Raw genomic sequence first — 25,441 nt, forward strand, 5'->3', positions numbered from 1 at the left:
GAACCTTTTCACCCTGGAACAGAGGAGACTACGTGGGGACTTGATCCAAGTCTTCAAAATCATGAAAGGCATCGACCACATCAAACCAGAGGAGCTTTTCCAGATCAGCAGGGACACACGCACCCGGGGACACAAATGGAAATTGGGCTTCAAGGCATTTAAGACAGAAAACAGGAGACACTTCTTCACACAGAGAGGCGTCACAATCTGAACAAACTCCCCAGCGATGTGGCTGAAGAGACAATTTGGGATCATTCAAAAACAGACTGGATAGGATCCTTGGATCACTTAGTTATTAATGGACACCAAACGAGCACGATGGGGCGAATGTCCTCCCGATTGGACACTCTCATGTTCTCATGACACACTATGCACAATGTTCTGTGATCTGCATTGTATGACCACTTCCTGAGCACAACTGTCTTTTTTGTCTTCCATGAAAAGCCCCCTTTGAGGGTCTGACGAGGCACCTTGACACCCACCCTGGAAGCCCGATGAGGCACAACCCACCCCGGAGGGCTAACAGTGCACCCACACCCCATGGACTTATGAGGCATCACCACCCAAGGGCTGTTGATGTTCCACACACACCCCGAGGGGCCCCAACCAGGCAACCATTAGGACTAGTGGCCCCCCAGAGATTTATTTTGTCCTGTAACAATACGCCATCTTATAGGAGTTTTTGTTTATCTCTCCTCCATGCCTAGTGGTTCATTTTATTATATTTTATTGATTTGTTGATGTTTGTTGTCTGTTTATCACTCTGTGGTCACCCTGAGAAGGGTGATGTAAGATGCATCTTCTTTCTACTGCAACTAGTGATGTTTTATCATCTTCCTTTTCCTGTTGTGACTCATAAACACAGCCTTGTATTCACAGCGCCAGAAAGTATATCACCTTATTTGTTTTGTTTTTGAGGACTAATCCAACGCACCTCCTCATTTGACCAAATAAATATGAAGGAACTCCCTATCGGGGCCCGACTCCATTGTGCAGTTCTCTTCTCGGGGATGTGAACGGTGTGCCCTCGGTGTGCGGATGAGCGTCTGTCGGCCTGATCGCCTGTCTGCTCTGTGCAGCCAATCACAGCGGGGCTGCCAGGGGGCGTGCAGCAGACAACGCAACCCTGAATAGAGACACTATTGTCTATTGGGATGGGTTTTATGATCAAGCATGAAAAGAAGAGATAATAATGTGTATATATTACAATACTGGGAGCAGCCAGTCAGCAGAATTTGAGAACTGCTGGCAAGAGATGTCCTGCCCTTTAGTGCGGAGATAATGACTGATTGATCACCAGAGACAGGAGGTGAATGTAACTATCCTGACAGAGTGCATTTCCTGTTCTTGTTTTGTGTTGTTTTCCTCGTTCATGTTAATGAGGAAGAGTAGCTGAGGAGGGCATCAGATTTCACTGTGTCAAGCCTTGATTGGTGTCCAAGGGTCTTTTTGTCAGACTGTTTGTGTTCGTTGGGCTGCGCTAGGTAGGCTTAAATATGATTAATGAGCCCAATTAAACCGATATGTAAGCCCCTCAGAGAATCGTTGTTAATAATGTCTCGGCATAACTTTTGAATAACTCAATTGGACTTCCACTGTTTATTATTCATGTGAGGTCTGAGTGACAGTTCAGGGATAGATGGGACAAAGGCTCCACCTTGTGACGAGAAATGGAAAGAGCAAACCTTACCACCGTACAGAAAAACTTCGGCCAATGCAAGGGGCTTGGTATGCTGAACCTTTTCAACCTGGAACAGAGGAGACTACGTGGGGACTTGATCCAAGTCTTCAAAATCATGAAAGGCATCGACCACATCAAACCAGAGGAGCTTTTCCAGATCAGCAGGGACACACGCACCCGGGGACACAAATGGAAATTGGGCTTCAAGACATTCAAGACAGAAAACAGGAGACACTTCTTCACACAGAGAGGCGTCACAATCTGAACAAACTCCCCAGCGATGTGGCTGAAGAGACAATGTGGGAACATTCAAAAACAGACTGGATAGGATCCTTGATCACTTAGTTATTAATGGACACCAAACGAGCACGATGGGGCGATGGCCTCCTCTCGATTGGATACTTTCTTGTGTTCTTATGATCATCATCATCATTCACCCACACAATGAAAACCCACACGCCATGGTGGGATTTTTATAGACATAGACAACGTGTAACAGAAAGTCTGTCAAATGTCAGTGGCCCGAAAAGAAGCTTTAGATGTTAGGGAACTGTTTATGATGTCATAGCACTGTTATATAATTATATTTTTAAATTAATCCTATTGTTTTCCAGTGTGTGTACAGTTTAATGGGGTGTTCAGAATTGTCACGACTCTGTCATTTTAATGGTTTTGAAACTTGAAAGTTATTATGTCTTTAACCCGCTATATACGCGTGTTTACCCGCACTGCTGGAGAACGGTGACGTCATCAAGGGCGTGGTTTCGAGCTGTGATTGGCCGAGAATGAGCGCTGGCTGTGATTGGTCGCTTCTCACTGTCCGGGGGGATTTGAAACGCGGAAGTACGTGTAGAGACTTTATTTGTTTCGGTAACAATTTATTATCAATTTAATCACCCTGTAAGATGTAGGTGAAGCACGCATATGCCGTTTTGCCAGTCATCCTTTAGATGCGATACACAGGACGATATTTCAGGAATGTAAATACTGTTATTAAGGACGGAACACAGGACTTTAAATAAGCAGTCATGGAAACATTCAAGGGGAATGAAACACCGCATGGTCAGGTTAAGGCGAATGAAAGTCAAGTTTCGGGCAATGCGATCCCTCCGCCGTCTGACCCGGATGCAGTCAGGTGAGGACATGATCACCCCGGAAGTAGTTAACGTGCTGCTGCACACACCTCTCCCCATAGACGCACATGTGCCCAGTGCTGCTGCTGCCCCACTTCTCCGTCTACACCGGTGTTGTGTCATGGGTAAAGTCAATGATTTGTGGATCCCTGCTTAAGCAGTCTAGACCCCAGTCCCCCCAGTCTAAATCCCCACTATGAACTGTGTGTGCAATGTTGAGTGAACAGAGCTGGATTATCCACTGCTTGGGTTTCTGAGCAGACTTGGCGCAGTTACAAACATCCTCCTCAGGGGGTCACTGCAGGATTTGCTGCGAGGTGTTGGCTGCGATTGGGTCGGAGGCCATGTTTATTCCTGGAAAACGAGATATTCTTGTCACAAAGGGATTCCTGGAAAATAATAATAATAATCAAAGCTTCAAAGTGGTTCTGTTAAGACCCTCATAAATCTATAGTGGCATACATCAGGGCTATTTGTTCTAAAATAAAGACCCACACAATGCATTTTAAATGGCTTGAACTGGCCAGATAAACGTGCACTGTTAAATAAACATAAGGGTAGAGTGTCTTACATCTACTTTTATTCATTATTATTATTAATTTGAATCCAGCAATGTTGTTTGCATTGGTTGTTGGTTGAAAAGGGAGCCTATCTTGCCCTGTAGTGTGGACTGGGGCCTGTTGTGTATTCTTCTATGATGTTAATAATGTGAAGGGCTGTTGATGTGAATTCTGGGGTTGTTTCTAATATAACACCTGTCCATGACACTCAGCCCCATTGTTGTCAACCTATTGTTTCCCTGGAAAAAAGAGACTTGCGGCTATGCAGTGATACCAGGATTGTTAAGATCTGATGTTGCTGTGTGGAGATATTGACTTACAAATTAGGGGGGGGATTGACTTGGGTTCAAGAATCGCTATTTTTAATAAATACAAAATTAATGATCATAACCCCCTCAAATCTTATCAAATTTTCAGTACCGTAAGGGAAATTTTTGAACAAAATTAGTTTACATTGATTTTTGTTTTTCAGAAAATCCCAAAATGTCATAATGCATAATGACAATATTATTTATATTGGAATAAAGGTGGTAGTGTTGCAATATAGTGTGTCTAATAATGATTATGTAGTTGTATTTGTATTTGATTATGTAGTTGTAGTTTCATTTGAGTGGTCCCACATCCTTGTGGCCCTTATAATGGAGAAATGGCCCTCTTGTGAGTATTTTGTGGTACAAATGTTCTTGAAACGTTTCCACATAGGCTAGGTTTTGTTTAAATGCACTTTATTCCTTCATTTTTTATGCTATTTTCACCCAACAATTTCTACAAATTTCAATTTGAGTGGTATCTCAATATACAATTTTCATATTAAGATTTCCCATAGACTTTTATAGAAGAAACAGGTCAAAACATTTAAAAAACACATTTTTGTTTTTATGAAAACACTTGGTAATACTGTAATATAGTTTGTCTAATCATGATCAACTATGCAGAATATTATAGAACAGGTTGTGTAGTTTCATAGATGTTTGATAGGCATCACATACCTGTACTTATAATGTCCATATTAAACAATTGCGTGTCTAAGAAGTTCCAACCAGGTGAAAATGGGGCTGAGTGTAAAGTGTCAGCCCAGTTTCACATTGTTTAGTTTTCAAAAATAAAACCCATCGACAATCCAATCAATATTCTATTGGCTTTTACATTAGGTAAAGAATTGGGATGCGACGTGTGTGTTTGTAACCTAAAACATCATGCTGGTGCTTTGCGTGTTTGCGTGTATTTGTGCTGTGTGGGACTTTAGGCAGCGAAGACTAACACTGACAGGGAAATCAACAAAGATGATCAGGACCCTGCTTGTATCAGCAAAGTGCCAACAGACTGCATGTAGGGTGTTGTAAAATCAACGCAACATAGATATCCCACAGCAGTGAACACATAGTTTTAAGGAAGGAGTGTCTACAGGTTTTCTCCTGCATGTTGTGAGACTGTGTTTGAACTTGAGAAGGAAATATTCTGCAAGCACTCACTCTATAAGTTAGTGGACCATGGCCCTGCAGTGACATTTTAGTGGTGTGACGGACAGCATGCAGATAAGTGCTGCATGTTTTACTGCAGCTTACATCCTGTGCACACACACACACTCACACCCTGCACATACACACCCTGCACATACATGCACACACTCGCTCAAACTTGCAACAGCTTCAGGTGGGACCCTGCAGACTTCATCGAGCAGCTCAGATCGCAATAATAATAACAAACAGGCAAATATATTGGATCTAAGTGGCCGGGTTAATCTGTTCAGAGACACAGTGTCTGTCCCCGGCGCTGCCCTCAGGTACCCCGGCCCCAGTGGCTGGTATATTTAGCCGGTCCTGTCCCGGCCCGGCCCGGCCCGGCTCTGCTCAGAGGCGCTCACTCCCTCAGGGCGCAGTGGGTGGAGATTTAAGCGCAGCGCAGCCGACACACTGCGCACCTTTGGCTGCACGGACAAGTGAACAGGAGACAAAGTTGTTTCGCACTGTGCCTGAAAGCAGATTTGGGGACCGTGCAGCGCTGCGACGTCTACTGCCGGTAAGTACCCCTGATACAGACGGGGCGCAGAGGGCTCTCTGTCAGACTCCTGCGCTGCGCTCTGGACACGGGTTTGGATGACAGGCGGGCGCAGGCGCTGGGTGACAGCGCTGCAACTTTCCTCCAATACATGCATTTGCCTCTTCGGGTACCTATTATATAGCTGCTCGGTTCACTGCCCTCCTTCACAGGGTGTGTGAGGTGCGCTAATCCTTGGCTGACATGTAAACGGGTTACACCGGGGCTACTCCTCACCTGCGGGCGACCCCTGCGCTCTGCCGGAGCCCCGTCTTAAGGGAGACAGGAGCTCGGGTGGAGGGGCGGCTATTTCGGGCAGTGACCGTCTCCAGCTCTGCCTCCTGTTGAAGGCATTTACACAACCCAGTCGCACTGGACAGAGATAGTCAATATGATGATGATAATCATTAACATCTATTCATAACAACAAAGCAACCAGAGGCAAAATGGCACTCATGAGAACAAGTTTATATTGTTGTCTTGTTTTGAAACTGGGATGCATGTCTGGATAAAACTGAGGACTGGGCTATTGTCACCTGTGTGTCGTGTACTTCGGCTCTCTGCTTAGCCCGGAGAGCTCACAGTCAAAATGTAAGGTGTCCCATATCTCAGGCGAGGTCCTTCTGGGTCTCTGTGGGGGACAAGTTTCTCTTTGATTGTGAAATAGGAGGAGTTTGCTGGTAGAAAGGCGTTCACTCTCCCAAAGAGTTGTCTTCTCACCAAAGTCTGCGGAAAGTCGAGAGTAAATTAAATACTTTAGGGGCCCTCTTTTCATACAAGTTAATTTACTTGCATGTTATTTTGCCCCACAGCCATCACCGCCAAGCTGTGGTCGCGCACTGCGCTCCCTGGCCTGCGCTCCCTCGCTGCGGTGTGTGTGTGTGATGTGCAGGCTGTGTTTGCGCTCCAGCTCCTCTGCCTGGCTGTGTTTGGTGCCCTGTGTTCCTGCATGCCTGCCTGCTTACTCACAGACTGCCCTGCAGTTTGGCTGCCTTTCACCAGCCTCTCCACTGCTGTCCGTTCCCTTTTACCTTCCTCCTGAACCACACCTCACTAAAAGAGAATAGCAGCCAAGAGAGCAGCGCCCACGGCTGCAGGACTGAGAGTGTCTGAGATCATTGACACTGAGATCTAAGAGAGAATAATCAATGCTGGAACTGAAAATACTATTATTAATTATGAGTCCAGGGAGTGTCTATATATTTACAATTCTGGAAAGAGGAAAAAACAAAACAAGGCGAAAAGGGCAGTTGTGTAACTCGGCCGCCCATGTCAGCTGACTGTCCCCGAGGGGCTGTTGAGCGGGCTCCAGCGGTCCCGTTTCCCTGTCCTGCGGGGGGCATGAACGGGCCTGGCTGGCCTGTGCTGTGGGATGTCTTTGGTGTGAAGGGCAGGGGCTGAGGACACTGGGCCCAGTTGTTGTTATCCGAGACCATACTAGTTGAGTGCCGGGTGGGGGGGGGGCAGTTATTGCATTCCACAGCTATCTGCGCTAATGCCACTCAACCGGGCACACGGCACAGTGACGTCAAACTCCCTCGGGCCTCCAGGGAACGTGGAACGCCCCCCCCTCCTTTAAAGACTCCTGCAGGGCACTGGGGGTATTGTAGTGGGTGGGGAAATGGGGGCACTGATCCCCTGCTCCACTCTCTCGCCGCTCCGCCAGTGCAGATGCTGCGGCGCTAAGGGGTGACGTGTCGGAGGTTGTGGTGGGGGCAGGCCTGTGGGGGCCCATTGTGTTGCTTTTAAATCCCACAGCCTGAACAGGAGGTAAATTACTGGCTGTCAGTAGCATATAGTTGCTAAACAGTAATAACCCCATGACATTCACACTGTTCATTAGCACTCTGGGCCCCCAGGCTGGGACAGGGAGTCCTCCATTGTTGGTGTTAGTATTATTATCATTATTTTGCTTCCTCTGTGATCGAGTCTTTATCGCAGGCCTTGCATTTGTTGCACCTCAGTGGATTTTGGGATGCGTGGGGACAGAAAATATCTCCATTATGGGAACAAAGATGTTACTGGAAGCTTTTTCCTGCCCTGTGTTGTAAAAGGCTGCCTGCAGGTATGCAGAGCCCCCCCCCACACTGGACCAGCGTGACTTTGACAGAGGGTGGCGGTGTGGGGAGCTCAGTGGGATGAAGCAGCTGACTGCCGGCCTGGATTGCACAGATTCCACTGCCATAGCCGGGCAGGACGGGCAGAGCGCGGGGGATGGGCAGAGCTCACCTCAAGGGCATGTGGCTTTGTGTGTGTGCAGACCTGCTCGTGTGCAAAGTTTGTGCTGAGGATGGTGTCCCTCATTCCTGCCAGTGCCTAAGGTCCCGCTGAGCCCCGGTGAGGACGGGGTTAATGGCTGTGTGCCGCCCCTGAGCTTGTCCTCCAGATCCTGGCGCTGTTAATAAGTTTTACACTAAGTCTTGGCACACGAGCCACCTGGAAGACAAATGTTCGATTATGAAGACTGATTAGAGAAGGGCGTCAAAACAAGGCCTGGTTTACATTAACCGCATCATGGGACCCGGCCATTTTGGATTAGCCTGGCTCCCCTGGTCTGGTACTGCAGACACCAGAGATGAACGTGTTGCTTTGTTTGTGAAAGAAACCGTTCAGAAGGAGGTCTCTCAGCCCGTCCCCGACACCTGCAGAGATCGCAGACGCACCGCTATCCACAGGTGCTGCTGTTTTGATTCAAACACTGTTGTGAATACATTATTTGTTTTATATTCAAATAGATATGCTTTGCTTCCTCCTCCCAGTCTGAATCCTCCTGTGTGAGTCCAGTTTCTGTTCTGCAGGGAAATACCCCCCGCTGGGGCTGCTTTTCAAAACCTGGCAAATTATTTATTGGAGAGGCTGTAGCGTTTACGGCTTATCTTCTCGATCTTGCTTTGCAAAACAACAACAAAAACAACAAAAAACTAGAGATGAACTTGATTGTGAAACCGTGCGAAATGCAGTAAACCGTGTTCAGTCTGCTGCTCTCAGTCCCGGGTAAATAATTTAGCATCAGGGCCTGTTCATTCAAGGAGCCACCGACTTTGTTACATAAGCCAGATTTCTGCCACAGCTTCCAGTCGTGGCTGTCAGGAGAGCCGTGTCGGCCCCAGGTTTGCTGAAATAGCCGTGGTCAGGAATGGATGTTCAGCCATGCAGATTCTGAAGGGAAACATCTGTCTCCCAGCATGCCACGGGGCACAGCAGGCATTTATCGGGACGTTACCAGGAACCAGGAATCGGGCCCTTGATGCTGCTCAGGTGGCCGGCTCTCAGACAGCAGTATGTGCATCTCTATAAGTGCACAATATTGTGTGTGTGTGTGTCTATGTGCGTTAACGTGTGTCTGCTTGGGTCTGTGTGCAATCCTGGCCATCACTGTGTGAGCTAATGTGTGCTTGTGTGTGTGTTAAAGTGCGTTTGTCTGTGTGAGTGTGTGTGTGTCTATCCTTCGGTTCTGCCTGGCCTTCCTGCAACTGCAGAGGCAGGGCCTGGGAGATTCTGGGAAAGAGAAAGTGAAAGGGAAGGAGAGGAGGAGAAGAAACAGCGAGCGAGCAGAGTCTATTATCCTGGTGCTGTGGGAAGCTTCGCTGCTGCACAGTGCGTCTCATATTGCTGAGATCTGCCACACCGAGGTCTCTTTCATCTCCCTGCTGATTCACAGAGCCAGCAGCCGTTAGAAATCTTACCTCCAGGTAAACGGTGGTGCGTGTGTGGGATGTACATGTGTGTGTGTGTGCTGTAGGAAGTTGTCCTTTTTTCTACTGACATTCCTGGAGGAGTCCGTGTATGTGCCCTGCCCCTCTCTCTCATCTCTCTCTCTCCCTCTCAATCTCTCACTCCCCCGTCCTCTCCCTCACTCTCTCTCTCTCCCCTCCTTTCAGACGGCGTGGGCATGCTTTCTGGCATCCACGGATGACCTCTGGACTCGGCTTGCATTCTCCCGGGAAGCATGGCATCAGTAGGGTGCTCGGAGGTGGCCGAGGAGGAGCCGGGGTCCCTCCCTCTGGACATCGATGACGTCCACCTGCTGCTGCAAGGTCAGTGCAGTCCCAGGCTGGGGGGGCACAGTAACACACGACCCCTGACGCACAGACAGACCCACGCTGAGAGAACACACAGACAGAGCCAGCTAAGAGAGAGGGAACAGCAGTGCATGCCAAGTAAGTGATTGTTATTTTGTAACTCAAGGCTGGGATCCAGAGGCACATCTGGACTCAGAGATTTGGGGGGCCTGAACGCCCCCAAAGAGGGGCAAGGAGGCATTGGCGACAACACAGACTGGCCGGCACCCTGCCCTGAAGTGGCATCTGCATTTAAATGTGTTATCTTCTCAGAGATCCAGGCCTGCGGCTGCTATCCGTGTGTGTTTGTGCGTCTGTTCAATCTCCCCCCTCGCCTTGCCTGCGGTCACGGCGCCCCCCCAGCTGATAGGGACGGATTCTCTGCTTCCACTTGATCTGTAATCTTTATGCCTCTGGCCAGAGCAAGATCTTACTTCCTCATTTTGTCTGAGCTGGGATTAGTGTCTTCTGCAGTAAACATGGGGGGTGAGGGCGGAGAATAATAATACAGAACAAAACTGAGCTTTTTCCGGTGTCTGTCAGTTGCAGTTATGTTCAGGCAGGGTGCACAGGAGCTGAAGGAGTAAGTCCTAGGGGGGAGGAATATGTTTAATCCTGCATTCCCTTCTGGTCGGGATTGTGCCGCTACCTGTTGCGCTGTAAATTCATGTATTGCGTCTTGTGCAATCTCGAACCTCAGGCATATTTCCCTCTCGGTGGAAGGCAGCTGCGCTCTTGCTTTGCCCGATCATGTCGCCGTCAGTGCCAGACTGACGAGCCACACCAGGCAGCTTCACCACACCTGTGAATGGCTGCCTTTGTTAACCAGTAGCAAATCGGCAGCCTTATGCGTCCAAATAACCAACTACATAGAGACCTACTTACATACACACTGGCTTTAACGCATCCCAGCACCTAAAAATACAAATAACAATAACAACTTTCACAGGCACCTGGTCAGGTGCTTGACTGTGCCACCCGCCGAGCCGATGCCATGTGTAAGCAAGGACCAATCAGAAAACAGCAGTCGGGAATATTTGGAATATGGGTTCGGCTCATGTGCCAGTACGTATTAATGTCTAGATGGGCCAGCTGGCCCAGAGGTAGAATGGAAAGGCTTCCCGTTGGAGATGTGTAGATGCAGGCAGAGCAGGTGGCTCGTGTGGCCAGGCAGTTGTGGCAGAACTTGATGGACATGCTGAAGGCCCGGTCTGCAGAACCAGGGCTGAAGCAAGGAGACTTTCAGCAGAGGAAGCAGGGAAAACACCCAAATGCATTGGATTTCCTGGATTTCCCTTCTCTTTGCTTTAGCTGTGGTTTGCTGTGGTTTGTGTCATGGTTTAACTCCCTGTGCTTCACCACGCTTTCACTTCACTTTCACTACACTTCCCTACACTGTACTGCAGTTTTATCAGGTTATATGACAGCCAGTGTCTATAAGGGAGTTCTCATCAGCACATACTGACAGTTTCCCTTCGAATAGCTGGTCGGTGATGCTGCTGAAAGGCGGTCGGTGAGCTGTGTGGTCAGACAGAGGGGGGCAGCAGTCTGCTATGGCACTGAGAGACGGGTTTCCTGCTCACCACCCGCCAGCTGCCCTCTCTCTCTCTCTCCCTCTGTTCCTGCTCTCACTATAATTTGCCCTCTATCACTCTCGCCCCGGAGTGTCAAAGAGGGACAGTGACCCACGCTGCCCCTTGCCCCGAGCGATAGGAAATGATCTCCGATGGGAACGAGCGTCTCCGTCCAGGCGGCGTCTGTGACGGGGGGGTCTGGGGGGTTCTGGGCGGTCGGCGTCACAGTGCCGTGCGGTCAGACGGTCAGAGGATGGTGTGAGGCTAATATACACTTGTTCCAGAGAGAGAGTAAAACCAGCTCTTAATCACAATAGACTGGTTGTTCCCCGATTACTCACTCTTCATTTCTGAATCGAGGGCCGCCTGGCTCAGAGTGACTTCTCGCCGGGAATTGTGCTGTTGCTAAGATGCGAGCTGTTTGCTTTGACAACCCATTCTGGGCTCTGGGTGTGAGGGGGCTGTGTTTGCCTCTGCTCTAGTGTCCTTACGCTGCTGTCAGGGTTTAATTCTGATTTGATTCATGACCGCGAAACGACACAAACTACAGCCATCGAACGGTGAGGCGAATGCCCGTGTTCCTCCCCGGACACCCTCGGGCACAAGAGCCACGGAAAACAGTCGTACCCGATTCCACCACCGGCGTTCAAGCGCCGTGGTCGCCCTCCATGTCTGCGCTGCTCCAGGGAATTCGATCTCTTCCCTCCGCCGAGCGTTATAATGATGCCTTGTCTTTGATATGTTTGACTGGAGGCCTGTTAGCTGACAAGCTCACGGTTCACGAGTTTAACCTCTGATCTCACTGGCGAGAAATTCGGTGGTTTGAGCGTTCTGGGACATACACGGCCTTACAAGGAGCGAGAGAGTTAAAGAGACCTTGAGAGGTCACATCAGAACCCCCTACGTCTCCACGCCGTAAGGTTATTAACTTGCACTCAGACAGCAGTTCAGTGCTGCTTTCACAGGCGCTCTGAAAGACTTTAGTACCGCTTGCCCCCTATCTGGCCTCAAGCCATTACTTTCCAAGAGAATTTTCTTCTCAGTAGGTTAGAAGATTATGCCACTGCTGAGTTTTTGTTCAATAAACAAGAAAAAGTATTGCTGTTCAGTGAGAGAAGCCCACCCTTCTGCAGTGAGAGCCCTGCTGGGGGATGGGGGGATGTTTGTAGTGGTTCACATGAAGCCACTAGATCATAGTGTGACTCGGGTGTCAGGTTCCAGGGGAAATATTGAAAATAGACTGTGTAACGTAGCCAGGCTTGGGCCATGGTCACATGAGGCTCACGGCTGTTTGCCAACAAGGAGCTGGTAGCTTGCAGTTCCTCACTCACCTTCCAGACCCCTGCTAGTGGACCCTTTTGATCTGTTTGCTTCCCACCAGTTCCCACCACAGCTGTGCAGTGAACTGCACATCAATAACACGACACAGGACAGTCACGTCTCGATTCTCTCTGGAAGCCTGGAAAGTCTCGAGCCAAATGAGCCAGAGTGATTATTATAATGATGATGTTTGATGATTTCTTCAGCCAAGCGCCAGCTTCTCCTCATCTGTGAGAGCTGTGCCTGGGTGTGGCGGCCCTGTGGGAGGGTCTCTGTCATGGGGTGACCCGCGAATTCACATCGGTGCTCATTGGGAAGCGTTTGCTGTTTATTCTGAGAGGTGTTTTTTTATTCTGGGATGGCTTTTCTATTGTCTCCCTCCTCTCTCTGTGGGAGAGGTGTGTCCATCCGCAAAAGTGAAAGAGAGGGAGGGATTGAAATTAGCTGCTCAGACTCTCAGTGTGGGGGGGAAGACATGCGACCTGTCTCTCCACTGCCTGACAGATATCTATTGTCTTGTATTTCTGTCCTTGTAAAGCTTGTAAGTCGAGAACATTAATAATAATAACAATAACAATAACAGGATGCCATGCATGCCGCCCATCGGAAGGGCTGTGCTCGGACACGCTCTGACAGAAGGCGTGGTTTGCAGGGTGGAGTCTCTCGAGTCCCACGTTCTCATTGGCTGAGAGACGGGCTGGCGGGGAGGTTGACAGGAATTACTGCTTCGACTGGTTTGCTGGGCCGACCGCACAGCCTGTGGCTCCAGAGCTCGGTTACGGAGCTGCAGAGGCTCTCCCTGCTCCCGGCTGTATCTGAGACTCTGTTATTAGGCCATTGTGTGCACCTCGGCTTCAATTAAAGCTCTAGATCACTATGGGTGTTCAGTTCAGGGTTCGGTTTGTCTCTCTCTCCAGTCCTCAGATACATGGTGTGGACAAAGCCTGTGGCATAGGGGGAGGTGGGGTCTATTGGTCTATAGGTAAACAACAGTGCAGATGGACCATACTTTCAATGTTTTGACTAAGTCCAGGGATTTAGTGTATGATACCAATAGTGTTTAACAGAGAGATTTGAGGGTTAAGAAGGGAAGCATCCCCCTGTAGTCAGAGTGAAATAACCCAGGAGCTGAGTGTGTGTGGGGCCCACAGTAAAGTTTGCGTCACAGTTTGGACGCTGTCCCACTGGTCCACATGAGAACCTCATGTCCTCCCAAGAGGTCTCAGTGTCATGTCCTCCCTAGCCGGTGAGTTACACGGGGGCACAGGGTGGGCAGTGCAGACGACACTTATACAGGCGGTGTAGGCAGGTGGAACATCGTCACACAGCGGCTCCCTTTAGAGATAAATAATGAACGCAATAAATGAGATATAAACGATGGAGGAGCAGAAGTGGGCGTCTGCAGAGCGCCTCCACCCGGTGACCGAAGTTGTGCAGTTCCACAGTGGTAAGAGAGCAAGAGATTTGTGCGGTCTTGGAACCCATCTCCATCCGGGCTTTCTGTGTCCCTGACGAGCGTGTGAGGAGGGCTGAACTAGTGTGTGCATGTGTGTGTGGTCTGTCCTCGTTTATTCATGCACAAGGAATTTCCATGAGTTTGCAAAGCGGTAAACCTGTAGGGCAGCTCATGTAAACAGCGGCGCTCGTGTGATTACAGATGGCAGCCGAGACACGTGGAATCAGTCCAGGGTGAGATTGCATGGGGATGTCCGGTTCCTTCATTTCTGTAATTTTTTTATGGTCCAGACACAGATTGCTAAACACGAGCAGCCCCCTCACTCTCTCAGCTGCGACTTCACTCCACACACACAATCACACACTGTGCCGCACTTCTCTGTGACTGAATCCGAGCCCGTGTTCGGTGCCGATCCTCACAGCACTGTTTGCATTCCTCCCCCCGACAGTGGAGCAGGAACAGATCCAGAAGAGAACCTTCACCAACTGGATCAACGCTCAGCTCTCCAAGGTGAGTCCTGTCCTCCCAGCTGTAGATACGAACGCAGTCTCACCTCCTGAGCAGAGAGCAAATACAGATAAGTGGCAATTAAAAATCTACAGATCTGTTTTTGGCAGCTCACCTGCACAGAATGCACTCTGCTCCCGGCTCGGCCTGCACTGTATTTGCATGTCATGTGGCTGTGGGATATAAATAGAGACAGCGAGTGGAGCGTGTGCCAGATGGTAACTCGAGCCGGTTGCCCCGCCCCTCCACCCAGGCCTGGGTAACACAGCCCCTCTTCCTGAAGGCCTCAGTTATTCCCACCCCCCCCCCTCCAGCCTGGCATCCTGCACAGCTGTCAGAGGAACACAAACCTCGACCAAGAGTAAATTACTCTCTGTGGAGAAGGTGTCTTGGTGGCAGTGCGTTTGCGATGGACTGAAGCCATCGCGTGTGTGGGCGTGTTGGGGACAGTGTGTTACTAATCTCTAATATTAAAATAATAATAATATTTATCATTGTAATCCTCATAATCGTGCTTTATTTGTAGAGCAACAAGGGCCTTTCTTACCGCAGTTTAACCACAGCTTAACCAATGACAATGAGCCGGCACTGACTCATATTTAACACAAACAAGATGTAAATGAGATATATTGTCCTGTCCCAGGGTGGTATCTGGGCAGTGATGCGGACTCAGTGCCAGGGTGGTGTCTTTGCCATGCCTGGTGCCCCTTGTCGCCCCTTGTTCTGCTGCTCACCCGCTTCTCTCCTCGTTCCCCCCAGCGGCAGCCCCCCAGTGTGGTGCTGGACCTGTTCACAGACCTGAAGGACGGCGTGAGGCTGTTGGACCTCCTGGAGGTGTTGACGGGCCAGCCTATGGTGAGAGCCCCCCGCCCTTGCCCTGCGGGTCTCTAACCACCCTCTGTCACGGAGAGCAGTAGGCCTCCCTGTTCTAAAACCACAGGAGAGGTCAGAGAAAAGACGTGGAGATGCCTGCAGAGGTTTGGTGTATTAGACTGTGATTCAGGGAGAGAGAGCTTAGCAAACCGTAATGCCAACTGTGGAGAAACCACAGCACGGCAAAGTACATGCCAAGTATATCCATAGACACCCACAGGGCCACGGCTAAGATCCAGAGGGCCAAGCGCCAGGAGACTGTGCTCAGATCTGCTCACGCTTGTTGTCTTCCCCAACTCCACAGAGCCGAGAGAAGGGGAGAGGCGTCTTCCAGCAGAGGAGCAACCTCGAGACGGCCCTGAAGTTCCTGAGGAGGCGATCGGTGACTCTGCTCTTTCATAATCTTGAAGGACCTGGGCTGTACTGTTAGGCTGAACTCGGGGCAGGGTGTCAAAAAAAATGCCGGGACAGTCTGTAGTGTGTAGCATGGCTGAGTTATGAACAATCGTTGGGGGGTGGAGACTCACTTGAGTTGTTGTTAGTGTGGAAAGGGGAGTGGAGGCTGAGGTGCCCTGACAGGAATATCTCTGTGCGGCTCTGACAGGCAGGGCGCTCTGTCACGGTGGGGGCCGGTGCCAGCTTTGTGTGACAAGGGAAGCAACCAGGAAGCTCACGTCTCCCTTGGTCTCCTGAGCTGTAGTGCATTCCAGTCATCAGATTAACCCCCAACCCTCTTGATTAAACCTCTCTACAATTTGGAAAGTGTCTTAATTTTATTTTAGGTTTGTGTCTTTGGTAGTTTTCAGGCATTTGAGTCCGTCTACCAGTCAGTCAGGATCTCTGAAAGCTCTCTAAAGAAACCCTGTGATAACGCCTGTCTCTTGTGCACGCAGATAAAGCTGGTCAACATCAACGTTCCTGACATTATCAATGGCAAGCCCTCCATCATACTGGGCCTGGTGTGGACGATCATATTACACTTTCATGTGAGTGTGTGTGTGTGTGTGTGTGGAGCTGCCTGCGTGGTTCGTGTCCGGGGGGTGCTGTGGACACAGGTGTACTTTGAGCTCCTATTGTTGACTTTTGGTCTTTATCTGAACAATGAAATCACTCCGGCCCGGCCCTGGCTGTGTTACTCGTCTGACCCTGCCTGCTGACACGGTGCTGGGTTGATGGGGACGGGAAACACAGAGCTGCCTTTGTCATTTCACCTGAACAGACAGCGTTTGTCTTTGAGTCTTTGAGTGTAAACACACACGGGGCCTAATACACCTCAGGCCTGAAGTTTATTATCCCATTCATAATGGCACCAGTGTTTGCTCTCCAGCCTGGTACCCAGTCTGTTCCCTGTCTCTCTCCCAATCCCTGCAGCAACTGGGGGGCTGTTTTCCCTTTGCAAAGGGGTAAAAATGACTGCCTTGTCGAGGAAAATCTTTTAATAATTAGTAATATTTATATGAAGATAGTTAAATGGCATTGCGGGGGCGGTGCTGAGGGATTTGGGTGTTCGAGCTCTGTGTGCGGGGCTCTGTGAGTGAGTGGACTCTGGGCTCTGTGAGTGGACTCTTTGAGTTTGGTTGGCCCAATGTAGGTAACTAACGCTGGCACGTGGTTAGTGTGCCAAGCGTCCACTTGCTAACCAAGCCAACCATAAACCAACAATGGGCCAACTTAGTTTGCTATCTGGGAATGCACTTACTTTAAAATTACTATTCCTATTATTATTTCCAATTTGAGAGTGAGTAGACTCTGTCAGTGAGTATGGCAAGCAGTGGGGACATTTAATCCTTAAGCGGATGTTAATTAGTATGCATTTTTGATATCAAGAATATAATTACTGATATCAACAATACAATTGCTGATATAAATAATTCACTGCCAATTATTGATATCAACAAATTTATTTTTTATATCGACAATTTAATTTTGATCAGAAATGCATAAGAACTAACAAACTATAGACCAAGGACTTTCAAAAGACGTCTGTTTCACTTATTTAGGGTCTTCCTAGCCTGAGTTACAGGTTTGCAAATTGGGCCATTTCTACAGTGTATAGGGTTAATTTGCATGTGCTCGAGTTTTTGTTCTTTTACTCTGTCACCCGATTAGCCCTTATTATACGAAAGGACTTTTTTTGTCGTTTGATATAAGATAAATGCATATGGCACAAACGATCAAGGAGCTACACATATAAATCAGCAGGAAAATAAGAGGAGAAATGCCAGTATAGAATGGCAATACCGCTGACGTTGCGCAACAATGAAGTGGAGTGCGAACTGCGCATGCTCTCTGGAGAAACCGCTCTTCTGGGTGGTGAAGTACACGTTATAGGACAAACCGGTGGATCTTTCGGAAAAATAGGGTGATGGGGCAAAGGGACGTGCATAAACTGCCCGTTTGTAATAATCTTCATGACTTTTCTGACTTTCTCCATTGGCTCCAGCGTTAGCACCTCGGTGACGTCACGCATATTTTTCGATCCAGAGAATATATTTTTCTACTAATAGAAAAACCTTAGAAAATGTGGGTTTTCGGGGGAGTTCCCCTTTAACAGCGAGAGGAACGGCCCTTCTGAGTGCTCTGAATATTATCATCTCCTGCCAAACTCGCCACCTCTTAACTCCCACAGCTCGTCTGACAGCAGGGCATACTCTGTGTATTGCTTGGAAATAAAGAAACATTAATTAGTATGCTTTTTTCATTAAAAAAATAGAACCGGATGTTAATTAGTATGCATTTCTGATATCAAAAATACAACAATTGTATTTTTGATATCAGTAATTATGGATTAAATGTCACAACGCCTTGCAATAAGTGAGAGGACAGTGTGAGGGAGTGGACAGTTGTGAGGGAGTGGACGATGTGAGCGATTGGACGGTTTGAGCGAGTGGACGGTGTGAGGAGTGGATGGTGTGACTGACTAGTACGTGAGTGGCCTCTGTGAATAGACTCTGTGCCGTTGCAGATTGAGGAGCTGGCCAGCACCCTGGCGTTCAGCTCCCGCCAGTCCTCCATGGAGTCTCTGGCCAGCCTGGACTCGTGCTCCACTATCGGCAGCCCCCCGCCTAAGAGGAGCTCCCCCTCACCGCTGCACAGCCGCTTCAAGCTGTCCGCCAAGAAGGCCCTGCTGCTCTGGGTGCGAGAGCAGTGCGCCAAGTGAGTATTTCCCTGTCCAAGTCCTCGGTTAAACTTTAACTTCGGCAGTATGTGAGGGCTTTCATTTCTTGAGCTGGTTACATAAACAGTGAAGTCAATGCAGCTCACGAGATGGGGATTAAACTTTAGCCGGGCAAATGAGGGGGCGGTTCGGGGTGACGCACAGGCGGCAAACCTCATCGCCTCTGTGTGACTCCTCTAACCCCTTCCAGGAACGGCTGCAACATCACCGTGAAGGACTTCAAGTCCAGCTGGAGGTGCGGCCGGGCATTCCTGGCCATCCTCTGCTCCCTCCGGCCCGATCTGGTGGACCTGCAGGCCACCAAAAACAGAACCAACAGGCAGAACCTGGAGGAGGCGTTCCGCATTGCCGAGCAGCAGCTGCGGATCCCCCGGCTGCTGGAGCCAGAATGTGAGTGAGAGACACCCGCGAAAGAGTCAGGCGATGGCGTGGGGACCGCGAGGCGTACCGCCTGATGTCATGGGGCAGTATTCCTCACGGGCTCCTCTTTCTCTGTGTCTCCTCCGCAGACGTCGATGTCCGAGACCCGGACGAGAAGTCCATCATGACCTACGTGGCCCAGTTCCTGCAGTACTCCAAAGACCTGCCCCTGTCTGAGGAGGACCTACAGGTGAGCGAGGCGCTGTCTGTCCATCTGTCCACACCGACTCAACCCAGGCAGCAATTCTTAGGTTGGACTCAAGTTGGCAGTTAATTCTTAGATGATTCAAATCATGATCAGTGCTTTCATGGGTTTTGTGTACCCCCCACCCCCGGCAGTGTTACACTCTGTTCTCTCCCATGTCCTGTTTTCCCAGCTGCACTATCTGGCTCCTCCTCAGCCGTCTCTTCCTGCTCCTGTCAGACTGTCCCCTGGCCTCCCTCTGGCCCTCTCTGCCTCCACTCTGGCCCAGGTACAGCCCTCACTGCCATAGCAAGTCCTTTAAACCGATGCTCCCTCCCTGTCTTCTCTCCCTCCCTGTCCTCCTTGGTTCCTGTTGGCCTCTCTCTCCTCTATGTCTTTAAAAGGGACATTGAATTCAGCTGAGGTGTGTAGGGTTCGCTTGGTTGTCTCAGAGCTCTCTGGGCTGCAGAGGCAGATGTCTGATGTATTTATTTGAGGGACACAGTTTTGAAGGTCGGAGGCGATCTCGGTTAGGTGTCGCTACTTTGTGCAGAACAACAATAAGCCAGTATGAGCTCTCGGTATCAGGATAATGATAAGACTTGCAAGATGATCTAGTTCAGAGTCCTCTGCACAATGCTCTGTGCCTCGGGGGGTTCAGGGAGTGTTTCTCAAATCACTTTTTAATCTGTGAAGTGAACAGAAACTCCTCCTTCTTCAGAAAAGTATCAGGTCAGGTTTTAAATACTTGGCGTGAGACACTAGTTACTCCCCAGATAAATGCTAGTCTTCCTTGTGAGTAAACTACCCATGTGTTTTTCATTAGTGTTAACAGTGTTGTGAAGTTGATTAGAGTGTCAGTCAGTCAGTGTGTTATTGTATCAGTTTGTCAGTCAGTCAGTCAGTGTGTTAGTGTATCAGTGTATCAGTCAGTCAGTGTGTTAGTGTATCAGTGTGTCAGTCAGTCTGTGTGTCACAGGAGAATATTTCCAAGGGTCCACAAGTACAGTCTGCACAGATGGCTAAACGCACAGTTTGTTGTTCAACCAGGCGCTCCTGCTTCGGCCCGCCCCCCCCTGCGTGGCACCTCTCTGTAACGCTGAACTCTCAGAGCCCAGAGCTGCGATGGTAAACTGCCCTGCCTGCCCTGCCTGATCTCAATAACAGCTGTTTGTTCACATCTGTGTCTGTGCACCCCTGCATGCTGAGCCGGTCCTGGAGTCCCCATTCTTAATTTATTTATTTTATATGTTTTTGTTAATACTTATTGCACTAATCACAACGAGGATCTCCCTGATTGTCACTCTCAGCTGCCTGGTTGCTCCCTGCCAGGACTCAGAGCCGCTTCCCCACAGGACAGCCCCCATTGCCCTGCCGTTAAGCCATGTTGTCGCTGTCGAGACTGGCCATTCTTAGAGTCGTAACTCCTCCCCCGTCTCCTCTCTCTCTCCGACTTGCTCTCCTTTCCCCTCTCCTCTCGTGCTCTTTCCCCTCTCCTCTCGCCACCGATCCTCACAGGGGTCCCTGTCCCAGAAGACCGATGAGGCCACGGCCTGGCTGCTGCAGGCCCACCGGGAGCTGACGGCGAGGTGGGCGGCGTCAGAGAGCGGGAGCTACACCGAGAGACACAACGTGAGCTGAACGCCGCGCCGTCTGTCTGTCTGTCCATCCTTCTGCTTCAACAACAAGGCTGGGCAACTTATCCCAGACTCCCACGATCTGTCGAAGAAACACTGGGCGTCCCCTTCCCCCCGCCCCCTAACCCCGTAGGTGTGCGTTTCTCTCCGCAGGTCTTCCAGACGTTCCTGGTGTCCTTCAACGAGCAGAGGAGGCCGGCGATGCCCCTGCTGTCTGCGCTGCGCAGAGCTCCTCAGCTGAGCGATGAGCAGAGGCGGCTGAAGGAGGCGTGGGACGGCATAAACGAGAAGGCAAGTGTGGCGGGAGGAAGACGTCCCTGTCTGCCAAATCGCTCTGTTTTGGTGGAAGCGGTGGTTGAACACAATGCCAGCCAGAGTGCCAGAAGGATTTACTGACACCCGTATTTAGTGGTCTATTACAAATTTAAATGACAGCACATCTGAGGTTCTACGGCTGTACTCAGAGTGATTTTTGTGTTTGCTTGTGTGTGTTTTGTCTTCTCTGTGTTGCACCAGAGCGAAGTGTGCCCTAGATGGTCTGGAACTCATGATAGAACCTTAAAATGTGCAAATTAGGGATGAGACACTGTAGCCGAGTCAATAAGATGGAGGTTTCTTGGAAACCAGACCGGCGAGGGACAGGGGGGTGAACACTGCATGTGGGAGAGGCCCTGCTGACAGTGGCCTGTGTTGTGTGTGTCTCCCTGTAGCTGCGGGGGTGCAAGACGGCCCTGGATCTGTCCCTGCCTCCCCCGCTGGACGGCGTGGGCTCCTGGCTGGTGCGCGTGGAGGCCGTGTTGGCGGACGGGGGCGGCGAGACGCAGGATCACGCCCGGGCGGCAGGGGACGCCAGAGAGAAGCTGCAGCTGCTTAAGGTTTCTCATGGGATGGTGGGGGGGCTGGTTCAGAGATTGTGGGGTTAAGTGTGCAGAGATTAAGTGTCTCCTGATCTGCAACGAGTGGCAGCAACACAGAACGGGGTGTCAGAGCAACGGGGTCAGATCGGGGTTTGTCACAGTAGCCGGGTCAGATCGGTGTGTGTCAGAGTAATGTGGTGAGATCGGGGTGTCAGATTGGGGTGTCAGAGCAGGGAATCAGGCCGCGGGGTGTCAGAGTAGCAGGGTGTCAGATTGGGGTGTCAGAGCATGGAATCAGGCCGTGGGTTGTCAGAGCAGTGGGGTCAGATCAGGGTGTGTCAAAGCAATGGGGTCAGATTGGGGTGTCAGAGCAGGGAATCAGGCCGCGGGGTGTCAGAGCAGCGGGGTGTCAGAGCAGCGGGGTCAGGTGTTGCAGCTTCAGTATAGAATAAAAGTTAGCTTTCTTTTCTTTTTTCTCCTCCCACTCTCAGCTGGGTTAGTTTCAGTTCTGCTAGAGATACAGAGCAGCGCAGTCTGTTGACACAGTGCAGGACTAGTGAGCGAGAGATAAGTGTCGGCCCTCCCTCTCTGCTCGTCTAATCAGGACCAGGGCTGCGTACCCGGCCATTGTCAGCTGAGTTAGAGCTGTGTTTACATGCGGTGGTAAAAGCGTGACTGGCAGCTCTGTAGAGGTGGCACCAAAGAATGCAACCCAGTCTAACCACAGCTGCTCTGTTTTCCAGTCCTTAATGGAGGACATGAACGCACACCTGCAGACGCTCCACACCTTCCAGAAGGGAGACGAGCATCAGGTCGCCCAGGTCCCGGCCGACAAGATGGACGAGGTCAAGAGAAGGTGAGCGACTGGTCCCATCTTGTCTCACCGAGACATCAATCGGGCTGGGGAGCGAGCTCGTCTCACCATCTCCGTGCCCCACAGGTTCACCGGCGCCAGGGTCACGGCCAAGTACCATGGCATCAAACTGGAGTACCAGGAGTGGAGGCACGCCGTGCTGGCCCTGCTGGAGGAGGCCAATGGCAAGCTGCGCTCCTGGAGGGCCCCGTACGGCAGCCGGGAGGCCATGCGTCTGCGGCTTCAGGACTGGCAGGTGATCTCATAGCCCCGGCCCGGCTGAGACCAGGCCCCCGTTGGCACTCAGTTACCCACCGGGCGAGATGGCAGTGAGTCACCTCCCGGCCAGAGGTGGCATGGGGCCTCTGGGTGTAATATAATGTAATGTAATCTATTCAGGCGATCTCACTGTCTTAGTGTCTGTGTCTTTCTGTCTCTCTCTATCTTTGTCTATCTGTGTCTCTGTCTCTGTGTCTCTCTGTCTCTGTCTCTCTGTGTCTGTGTGTGTCTCTCTGGGTGTTTTTGTGTGTCTCTGTCTCTGTGTCTCTCTGTGTCTATCTCTGTCTCTCTTCTTGTGTCTCTGTCTCTCTCTGCGTCTCTCTTTCTCTCTCTGTGTTTCTCTGTCTCTCTCTGTGTCTCCTCCCCCGTGTTCCTGTGGGACAGCGATGCAATGGCGTCCCCGTCTCTCTCCCCGCAGGACTCCGTAGACAAGCAGGGCCTGCTGTCCCGCCTGGAAGCCGCCATGCTGAAGCTCCGTTTAATCTCTGGCAAATACACCAGCAAGTCCGCTCTAGGTAAGGGCCGAGCGCGTCCGACTCCTTCCCAAGCTGAGTCTCGCAGCCATGTTCCTGCTGTTTTCCCAGCTCTCCGCCCCAGCGCCTCAGCAGATTATCTTGTGTGATCTAGTTACCCGTCTCCACATTCAAGCATGTCCGCTCTGATATGTGCGAGTCCTCACAGATACAGCAGTTCTGTCTCGATAGAAGGAGCATTGATGTGTGCGTGGAAGAAAATCATGTGCATGCATGTGGGCTGTGAGCTCATTGTGTGTGCGTGTGGGCAGTGAGCTCATTGCGTGTGCGTGTGGGCAGTGAGCTCATTGCGTGTACGTGTGGGCAGTGAGCTCATTGCGTGTGCTTGTGGGCAGTGAGCTCATTGCGTGTGCTTGTGGGCAGTGAGCTCATTGCGTGTGCTTGTGGGCAGTGAGCTCATTGCGTGTGCGTGTGGGCAGTGAGCTCATTGTGTGTGCGTGTGGGCAGTGGGCTCATTGTGTGTGCTCTGTCCCCACAGCGGCCGACTCGCAGCACATCGACAGGTTCGTGAAGGAGGCGGAGCGGGAGGGCGCGGCCGTGCGGGAGGCGGTTGAGGGGGCCCGGGCCTCTCTGGGGCGCGCACTCGCGGCCTGGGACTCCTTCTTTGAGCTCAGCAGCTCCCTGCAGGCCTGGCTGGCCCACTGCCTCCCTCCCTCGCTGGTGCACACGGCCCAAGTACGGCAGCTCTGTTTGATGCGCACACCTCAGATACCACACACTCTCTCACACTCTCTCTCTCTCTCTCTGTGTCACACACAGCCCAGAAATGGCACACTCATTCTCTTTCTCTCTCTCTCACTCTCTCCCTCAGTCACACGCAGCCCAGATCACCAGATCTAGCTATCGGGTATTTCTGTTTGTTTAAGCAGGAGCCGGAAACCACAGCCATAGGAAAAGCATTATTTCTGTACACGATGTGTGATTAAATAGAGACCCTGTGGAAGTCTCTGGAGTGGATCTGCAGTCTCTAGGGCTGTGATCTACTCATAATTACCCTTTACTAAAGAATCTCTGCCATAGTCATGTTTAAAGTTGTGTGACTCATGCCATCTTGACTGATCAGCCAGTGAAGCTGTGTGTGTTAGAGCTTTTGTGTGTGTGCAGGTGTGAGTGTGTGCCAGCCTCCCATGCCGGACCGTGTCTCTCTCCTCTCGTGCCTGACCGTGCTCTCTGTGCCCCCGTGTCTCAGGTGACAGCGGACAGCCTGTCTGAGTGGAGCGGCCGGCACGCCCAGCTGAACGAGCTTGGCGGCTTCCTGATCGAGGTCTCGGACAAGGAGACCTGCGCCGGGCTGGCGGAGGAGCTGTGCCGAGTCAACCGGCAGTGGGCTGACTTCGAGAAGAGGACGAGATTTGTAAGCATGAGTGGCTGATCTGTGTCTCTCGCAGAAGTGGGAACGCGTGGGGTGGGGGGAAGGGGTCAGTTTTAGAGCAGGGAAAGGTCCAGAACTAAGATATAAGGTATGGGAGTCCTTGGGTGACGGCCAATGGGACGGTATGTTTCCCTGGACTCTGCATGAGCATCTGTGTGCTGTCTGGGCCCTAAATGTGTGTGTCCCCTGCTCAGGCCGTGGTGTCCCAGCCCACCAGCGACCCCGGGAGGCTGGAGAAGGCCCTGTCCGTGAAGGGACTCCTGGACGACACGTCCCGGCTGCTGCAGGAGCAGGTGGAGGTGTCGCCCAGCTCCCTCAGGACTTTCAGGAAGAGGCTAGAGGTACCCCGACGCCCTCTGACTCTCCTCGACTCCTTCGATCCCTCGGTGGTCATGGTTGCCAGATCCCCTGTGTTCTATTGTCTGTTTCTGTGACCATCCCATCGTGTGGTCCCTTGTGTCCTAGTGGTGGCTGTGAAGGACTGGGCTTGGCCAGGTGATGCCTCTGCTCATAGTTAGTTGGGTTCCTTTTCCCCAGGTGTCTTGGGTTTCCTTGAACTGCTTCGTTAACTAATTAAGTGACCTTATTGAACCTTGAATCATCCCTCCAAGTCCTGCAGCCCTTTGGTCACCTGTGCCTGTTCCCGAGGGTTCCCAAGTCTCGGACATGGAGGGATGGGAAGGGAGACTGATGCTGCGGCCGTTTATTTTTTGCAGTTAAAGCAGAAGAAGATGACGGAGGTGGACGTTGACGCTCTCCTGCGACAGGAGGGCTCCCCAGAGATGGTGGAGGGACTCCAACATGCCCTGACTGAGGTACAGCCCCACCGTGGCACTGGGCAGTCAACAAAGTGTTGAGGGCTTAGTCTTTTGAGCTACAGGAAGCGTGGCGCACTGGTCGTCGAACAGTAGACCTGCAAAGACCTG

General features: G+C 50.9%; 1 protein-coding gene across 1 annotated transcript in view; it reads left to right on the top strand.

Moving 5' to 3' along the window:
* The first annotated feature begins 5,037 nt into the window (after positions 1 to 5,037).
* The window catches only part of syne2b (spectrin repeat containing, nuclear envelope 2b), a 107,339-nt gene continuing 86,935 nt past the window's right edge, over positions 5,038 to 25,441 (top strand). The window contains exons 1-19 of the mRNA XM_066694048.1: positions 5,038 to 5,393; positions 9,293 to 9,571; positions 14,271 to 14,332; positions 15,089 to 15,184; positions 15,507 to 15,584; positions 16,096 to 16,188; positions 18,168 to 18,358; positions 18,571 to 18,770; positions 18,890 to 18,990; positions 20,503 to 20,616; positions 20,775 to 20,912; positions 21,332 to 21,496; positions 22,222 to 22,334; positions 22,419 to 22,587; positions 23,029 to 23,125; positions 23,622 to 23,818; positions 24,333 to 24,497; positions 24,710 to 24,856; positions 25,232 to 25,330. Coding sequence (XP_066550145.1) covers positions 9,361 to 9,571; positions 14,271 to 14,332; positions 15,089 to 15,184; positions 15,507 to 15,584; positions 16,096 to 16,188; positions 18,168 to 18,358; positions 18,571 to 18,770; positions 18,890 to 18,990; positions 20,503 to 20,616; positions 20,775 to 20,912; positions 21,332 to 21,496; positions 22,222 to 22,334; positions 22,419 to 22,587; positions 23,029 to 23,125; positions 23,622 to 23,818; positions 24,333 to 24,497; positions 24,710 to 24,856; positions 25,232 to 25,330 — 2,436 coding nt within the window. The 5' untranslated portion in view covers positions 5,038 to 5,393; positions 9,293 to 9,360. The remainder of the gene's footprint in view (positions 5,394 to 9,292; positions 9,572 to 14,270; positions 14,333 to 15,088; positions 15,185 to 15,506; positions 15,585 to 16,095; positions 16,189 to 18,167; positions 18,359 to 18,570; positions 18,771 to 18,889; positions 18,991 to 20,502; positions 20,617 to 20,774; positions 20,913 to 21,331; positions 21,497 to 22,221; positions 22,335 to 22,418; positions 22,588 to 23,028; positions 23,126 to 23,621; positions 23,819 to 24,332; positions 24,498 to 24,709; positions 24,857 to 25,231; positions 25,331 to 25,441) is intronic.

This window comes from Amia ocellicauda, chromosome 21, assembly GCF_036373705.1.
Source record: "Amia ocellicauda isolate fAmiCal2 chromosome 21, fAmiCal2.hap1, whole genome shotgun sequence".
Taxonomy (NCBI): domain Eukaryota; kingdom Metazoa; phylum Chordata; class Actinopteri; order Amiiformes; family Amiidae; genus Amia; species Amia ocellicauda.